Genomic DNA, 7905 nt, shown 5'->3' with positions numbered 1-7905 from the left:
GATAAGCCGGTGAACTGTCATTCTTGTAAGGGTTTGGTTAAGAAAAAACATAAATCCTAATATAAACATGGATAAAATGAAGTATTAGTAGTAATTGATCATCTTTAAAATTGGAATGTTGAAAATGTTGTGAAAACAGATTGTTGATATTAATCCACTAAAACATGTTAATTACTTGTCAAGTTAGTGTGCAACATAATTTAATATAAAAAACTCTTGGATGGTTATTACATAAGTTCTATAATTATCCAAGAAATATGTGGGGTTAATACTTATTAATTCAGGTTGATCATTTACTACTTAACTAATCTTAATTGGTATTATAAGTATAATATAAAGGTTATTTTACTAAGATATCAAAGACAATTCACTTAGTAATTTAAGGAATTGTCTTATCTTTATAAACAACTTGCTTACATAAAATGATGTTTTAATAGAGATCATAAAGTTATGCATATCTCTTTATTTAGTTATCATGGAATAAAATGACTCAGAATTAAGGTGTTATTCCAACATTTAGTTACCAAAGCAAGTCTATCACATGTTTTCCAATTAATTGTTAAACCAAGTTAAGAGGAGTTTTAATAAAGATGATACATTTTTATCCTTGATCATCTATATAAAAAATAAAAAAATCCAAAAAATGTTGTTTTTTAATTTATGCTTTTAAATTACTTTTAAAATGACTTGTCAAACCAAAACTACTTTGATGTTTACTTTCGGTAAAAATGTATACAACGTTTTAGTAGTAAAAATAAAACAATTATATTCGTGGATCGATACTTGGTTCTTACCTATACTATATTACATATACGATAGGTACATTTGCTTATTTATGTGGGGTTTATTTAAGATATATGTAACGCCCCGGTCCCGGTGCCATACTTTGGTGTTAGATTTACTCATAAACATAGTTTCTAAATATAAGAGTAAATTAAAACTTTCGCGGAATAATAATAAAAGTCAACCATTCATTACATACTTCCATAACTTGTCCTTTTTAAAACATAACATAAAATGTAGTATCAAGCATCATGACAAATCTTCTGATGCCAGCCTCTTCAATCCTGCCATGTGTCCCCTTAAAGCCAGCCGTCTCAGTCTATTTTCCTGCGTGCATACTAAAAGTCAACTACGCTAGTGAGTTCTAGTTAATCAGGCAATATACAACACATTCACATACTTACATATATACGTATCCGAAGATACATATTATATATTTAGCGTGTTACCTTTCTTTCATTCGTGCATACATACCTTCTTTCTTTCTTTTTTTCTTTCTTTCATGCTTTCATTCTTTTAGCCCGTACATTACATACATAGCTATCTATTCGTTTTAAAGAGCATTTCACCCTATAACCTTCGCATATATTATTAGGGTCTGCAACCCTGTAACCGTCACATATATTATTAGGGTCTGCAACCTTGTAACCTTCGCAGATATTATTAGGGTCTGCAACCCTGTAACCATCGCATATATTATTAGGGTCAGCAACCCTGTAACCTTCGCAGATATTATTAGGGTCTGCAACCCTTTAAGAATACAACCATACAACTATACATTATATTCATTATAGTTTAATTTATTACTTTCATACTTACACGTAACCCTTTCTATAACTTTCATATATTATTCATACATCACTCGTAAACATTTATATATCATACATACGTCATTCATTTACATTCACAAGGCATACACTTACCACTTAAGGTAAGTGTATTAACTAATCACATCGAGTATGCACACAACCCCGAAAACATAACAAGGAAATGAGGCTAGAAACTCACCTGAGCTCGGTTCCTTTCAAAGTTAATGGTAACTCCTTTCCTTAACTGAGTGTGGCTAACTGTATAACAATTACACGTATCAATTAACTATGCATAACCATATCATATTTCTAGTTTAATATAACCCTCAACTAATGGGGGTCCGAGGACAGCGCCCTTGAAAGCGGGGTTCTAGGGTCGGCAGCCCCTAGTGGGGTCCAATGGGTAGAGCCCCTAGCTGGGGTTAAGTTGTTATGTCAGCTTGGAAAAATTTTATTTCCATTAACCGTCCTTAACAATCCATTAAAATTCTTAAATTATTATTTTACTTGCTAACTCATTCGTTATAATGAATGGGCTCTGAATAGGCCTCATTCGTTATCACATTTGTGATGACGAATGGTTTGATTTTAGACGAATGAATGAGTAACGAATGAATTAGAACATTCGTGATTTCTTGAGACGAATGAGAGGCTCATTCGTTGCGGAAACATGCGAATGTATCTGTAATGAATGGGTTGATTCATTGTCTGATCATAACGAATGAATAGATAACGAATGAATAAGGTCGTTCGTGACTTTCGTAGGACGAATGAAGGCTCATTCGCTAAGGCTATCTAATGAATGACCAACGACTCGTTCGACATGACGAATGTGCATCAGTTCTATCCAAAACTTTGACTCAGAGGTCAAAGTCATAATCATCAAGAACACTAAACAGTCAACCAACATCAGATTTGCTATTAAACCCCAAATCATCGTGAAACAACATAAAATTGGCATCGTTAGCCTCGTAATAGCAGCGATAACAAACCCCAAACATCAAATCAGCCAAACATTCGTGTTTTAATGGTGCGGCTGATCAATACAAGAACCTGGTTATTTATACAAACAATTAACCTATCAATCGTTAACGAACTTCCTTTAAAATCATTACGTCGTTTATCATTTGTACAAGTCTAGGATTCCTAAACGAACCAAACAAGTGTTTCGTTATAAAACGTACCTTTAAATGAATCGGTTTACACACGCGATCTAGTCTTGATATCGGTTTTGGCTCGTTACGATGCTCTAACACTATCAAGCTCAGGTTCTCACCGTCGGATCTTGGTTCGGGATAAAGGAGGGTGTGTGTGTTTTTTTTGAAGGTGTAGGCTTTGGAGTAGAAATGGATAAAAATGGAAAGAATTAGGGTTTAAGGGGTATTTATACTCCCTTAAGCCCATGGACCTAAGGCATATTACCATCCCTTATTCCATCTTTTAATGTCCAAGCCCACTCTTTTATAGTTTATTTAGCTAAACTGATACACGACATGTTAATAACAACCGAAATTTCGTTTATTAATGTTATCGAAAGTAGGATGTTACAATATAAATTATTTTTATAAATTTAAAACTCGACATAGTGTGAAACAAACCTTTTGAAAAACGAACTTTTCATACCCACCACGCATAGCATAAATCAACAATATGAAATCAACACTTCAAAACCAAAATACGTGACTCCTGATGTATATATGGATGTACCTACCAAGTTTACGATGTGTTAAGGATGTGCGCACTTCATGAAATAGAATATGTAAAAATCTTAAATATATATAAACGAAATCTCTCTATTTTCTCTCAAGCCACCAGATTTATTTAAAAATAAAGGCTTTTTATGTATTTGATCTGAATTCACGGGTATGAGTCTTACCAAACCCAGATAGCACTTACGTGGATTATAACATCTCATTATATTAAAAATTAATCTTATCAAACATTTGATATGAAAATCCTATAAAATCTAAATACTAATTAAAAATTAATATCCGTTATTTTTTTGAAGATTTTATTTACAATTTAGAAACTATTTTATAGTTAAAAAAGTAGGTAATGGGTCTCACCAAAGCCAGATAGCTTTTAAACCAGGTTATAACATCTCATTAATTTATGAAGTTCTTTTATCACCAAATCCTAAGTATATTATTAACTTTCTTACAAATAAAATTAATACCCTAAAAAATATATAAATATTAAAAACGAACAATGTAAAAAACTCCGTAACACGGGGAATAAAACTAGTAAAAAATATTTCAGTTGAAAAAAAGTTATAATCATCACCAGCTAGGCAATATTTTGGTTAAGAGCATTCTCAGCCCATTCCCTATATTTGTGTGAGAAGGTTTTGTAAATTATATGGTATGGTTATGAGTGGTTGTGAGTAGATGAGAGAGAAAATATTATATGGGAAAGTTAAATTTGGGGTTTCACTGTTCATACCGTATAATATTTTAATATTTTTTAAAAGTGGTTGTGAGTGAAAGAGAGAGAAAAGATAATGATAAATGTATAAAAATTATTATTTAATTAAACAGGAGAGAGAAAATATAGAGATTTTTAGTGTAATATTATGATATATATGGATATATGGTAGGGAATGGGCTATGAATGCTCTAAGAGCACTTCATGAAATAGAACGTAAAAAATATTTAACACCACTAGTCAAGTTAATAAAAAGTTATAATCATCACCAGCTAGCCGTCTCTAGGTATGTCAAGTGGGCAACCTGCCGGGCACAATTTTTTTTTAAAAAATTCATGATGTTTGTTATATATGTAGCATACCCGAATGTTTATAATCCCACTATTCTTATAATACAAAACATCTTTTAGACTCAATTTTTTAGATTATCCAAAGACATATAGGCTTAGCGGGTTGACGATGATAGCTATCGAGAACAAAACATTAGAGAGCATAAACTGCAAAGAGTTGACTCACCAATTTTCTATCAAGAATGTTAGGAGAGCCTCGCATATCCTTAATTAGCTATTAGCTTATTCCGTATGTCATAACTCATTCTAATACCATGATTTTGCTAATTGTTATATTAATTGCTATAACTTTAATTAACGAATAAAAAATGTGTTCACACTATTTAGTACATTAAGGTTTGAGGGGCATATTTCTTGGCACGACCAGGACACGTGAATTCTCAGAGATGACCCTGATCACCAGCTAGCCAATCTTTTTGATTAAGAAGCCACATGTTGGAAGAAAATGTACGTGGTCTAGTTCATTATGTCACTACCGTTATATTATTTCGCATTTGCAACTAGTTTCCTCTCCTTAACTGACGGATCATGTAACATCAACACCTTGTCTTTGTCTTTAACACCAACCATCTTCTCTCTCTTTCCCTTTGAGCAATACTCTTTAGTTCCCCTATAAAAGAGAAAAAAGTAATTAAAATTAATGAAAAATTTGAGTGACATGAAAGTCCACTAAGGAACCTAGTTATCAGCAAACCATCATGAATATTTTCTTGTATTAACATAAATACATGGATGACTCACCGAAAGTAGAAGTGTGTTGAATAGATATTTCATGCCATCGTGAACCACTGACGACTTTGACCACCATAAACCCTTCTATGTTTTTCGCTTCGAGGTCTCTCTTTTGAACAAGCATTCCATTAGGTCGTAACTCCCATTTGATTTCTACATCGGTGGTTCCATTACATCGTTCAAGGCTAACCCTTTGTCTCTTATTATTGTTATTGCCATTAATCTTGCCAAATCGAAATTTCGAAAAACTTCTAGGCAATTTCATTGACCTAAACTTCATGATCATTATCGATAAGTGGTGTCTATGCCTTTCTATTTGTTTATGTTTGTAGAAAGGATATGGCCATCGAGGTGGAGTTGGTAGTTATATACTAGTCTTGAAGTTTTTGAATGTTAAATATTAAAAGAGGCCTCTTTTTTTTCATGTTTATTGGTGGAGATTAAGCTCATGTGCATGGCTGTTGTTTGTTGATGATTAATTGGCGGAACCAATTATTTATTTATTTATTTCGTAAATATTAAAAAGAAATATTTATGTTCTTATATTTTACAATGATACTATTTTTTTTTCAAATACTCAACGAATAAAATCTTGCTACTCGAGGTATCCAATGGCAAAAGGCAGCCACATACACTCGCGTTCACTGACAATGTTGAGTAACCCAAACTCACCATCTCTTGCTTTGGGGAAAACCGTCCGCCTAAAGACTAACTGCAGTAAAATTAAACTGGTTGGGATTAAATTCGAACTTGAGAATTAAGACCTTATAGTCTTAAGCCCAAATCTTCGCTCCCCTTCCATTACCAACGCACAATTACTAATATAAGCATTACCGGAAGATATAATTCTTGTTATGTTTTAATCGTCGTATTTTGTAGAGAGATATATTCTAAAATGTTTCTAAATTTATTAAATTACATGGTTATTACTAAATTTATCATGTTTTTTTTGAACGACCAACTAAGTAACGCCGGGTATTTCGTACGCGCCCCCCATTGGCCAAAGGTAGCCCGAGCCGGCCACTATTCCGGACGGACAAAGCCCCTAACGGTCCACCCTATTGAGGGATTCACCGGATAAAACCCGACTCCCACACTCGCCTATTGGCACGACAGCGAGGAGCCGGTAAAACCGAGTGAGATCAGGACTCGAACCCTGGCAAGCCAGGGTCATCCCTCATATCTCCCATATAAGTTAGTGATAGTGAGGTTTGAACCCCCTACCTCTCACTAGTAAAGTGAGTGCTCTACCATTGAGCCACATCCAACTTATTAAATTTATCATGTTTTGATAAACTTTATTCACTCATCCAATTTTCACAAATAATCATATCAAATTTAATTCTAACTTATCCTTAACTTACGAATAAACACTAGGACAATTTATTTTAATTTCAGTTTTTGTCAATAATTCATATGAACTCTACACAACTTATCTATCATATCATGAAATCACATCCTTATTAATCATGGAATGTGTTAACTAAGAAATCACCGAAATCAACGTCAAATCAATTGTTTTCTATAACCAATGTATTATCACTCGTATAGTTAAAGAGGTAACTCCTGCTATCTCTAGAATATAAACTCAATTTTTAAAACGTAAATACGATAAATTCAATCATGTTCATTAACTTCCTTGCCTATAATTTCAATTCATTTACCCCTACTCATCGTCCAAACAACAGGAACAAGCTCAAGGTAACCAAACATTTCCCAGTTAGACTTTGTTTTTGCATATCTTTCAAATTAACCTAGTCAAGCGATCTCAAATTAATTAACCTCAATAATTCAAGTTTTTGTAAATTTAATTAATTAAGGTGTTAAAATCAAGATGAATCAAATTAATCATAATTAAGTTCCCCAAAGAAGATTTTTATTGCTTTCGATACTTCTATCTAAAACAGGTTTTGTCTTTTCAATCATACATTATAACAAATTTTCATTTGATTTTGAAACAATTACAATCTGAATAATCTGTGTCGTTTTAAGTGTTTATCTCATACAATAAAAATTAATCTTATATTTTCTAAAGACAACCGTTTATGATACCGTACTTATTCTTTTATTCTCGTTCATCCTAACCCAGCTCAATGTCAACTATAAGGAACCCTTTCCTTTTCACCTTTCAAGATTTATGTCCTATTATCAAAATATGTTTTTAGAAATTTTAATATTTGATTAAAATAACTCAAGAGTTCAATTCATTTTTTGCAAATATCTTATACAACTATGATCTACTGGTTTACAATATATTAATGTAAGGCCCCGTTACCGGTGCCCTACATTGGACGTCGGATTTACTCATCAACATAGTTCTAATCATCAGAGTTATTAAAAACATTCGCGGAATATAAAAACCTTCATAAAACATTTCATAACAAACCATAACTTGTCTTAAAACAACATCTCGTCTTTCAAAATAAACAAAACGTTAAACTTAAACATCTTGAGTCTTCCGATGCCAGCCTCTTATTCAATGCCACGTGTCCCCTCAAGCGAGCTGCCTCATCCTACTCACCTGCGTGCATACTAAAAATCAGCTACGCTGAGTGAGTTCTAGTTAATCAGACATAATACAATACATACACTTACCTTCCATTATGCACCCGAAGATACATAATAATTACTTTACTAATTTATTTTCATTTCATAAGTTCATGCATACGTTCATACTTTATTACTTTCATACTATATAAATTACCGTCCTTTTTCTATCTCGGATATTATTAGGGTCCGATCCCTTCCTTTTCTATCTCAGATATTATTAGGGTCTGGTCCCTCTTTCCTTTGTCTATCTCAGATAT

The 7905-nt window shown here is 32.8% G+C and overlaps 1 protein-coding gene across 1 annotated transcript; it reads right to left on the bottom strand.

The window, feature by feature from the left end:
* Nucleotides 1–4849: 4849 nt before the first annotated feature.
* On the bottom strand, nucleotides 4850–5384 carry LOC143637060 (BAG family molecular chaperone regulator 2-like). The gene is made up of 2 exons (XM_077104524.1): nucleotides 5095–5384; nucleotides 4850–4976 (listed from the first exon to the last, which is right to left on the bottom strand). Exons 1-2 carry the CDS (start codon nucleotides 5382–5384, stop codon nucleotides 4850–4852), a joined length of 417 nt encoding a protein of 138 aa, XP_076960639.1.
* Nucleotides 5385–7905: the final 2521 nt, after the last annotated feature.

Source organism: Bidens hawaiensis, unplaced genomic scaffold (genome assembly GCF_021521415.1).
Source record: "Bidens hawaiensis isolate Kalapana, Puna unplaced genomic scaffold, B.hawaiensis_p1.1 tig00008105_1, whole genome shotgun sequence".
Classification (NCBI taxonomy): domain Eukaryota; kingdom Viridiplantae; phylum Streptophyta; class Magnoliopsida; order Asterales; family Asteraceae; genus Bidens; species Bidens hawaiensis.
Note: the sequence above shows the minus strand (reverse complement) of the source record. Positions and strands in the feature narration are given on the sequence as shown.

Bases quoted from the DNA above. Each gene is read 5' to 3' on its own strand.
- LOC143637060 (XM_077104524.1), bottom strand. From the start codon at position 5,384: ATGATCATGAAGTTTAGGTCAATGAAATTGCCTAGAAGTTTTTCGAAA. The intron at 4,977-5,094 runs GTATTTATGTTA...TCTCTTTTATAG, and splicing joins ACTTTCGGTGAGTCATCCAT to GGGAACTAAAGAGTATTGCT.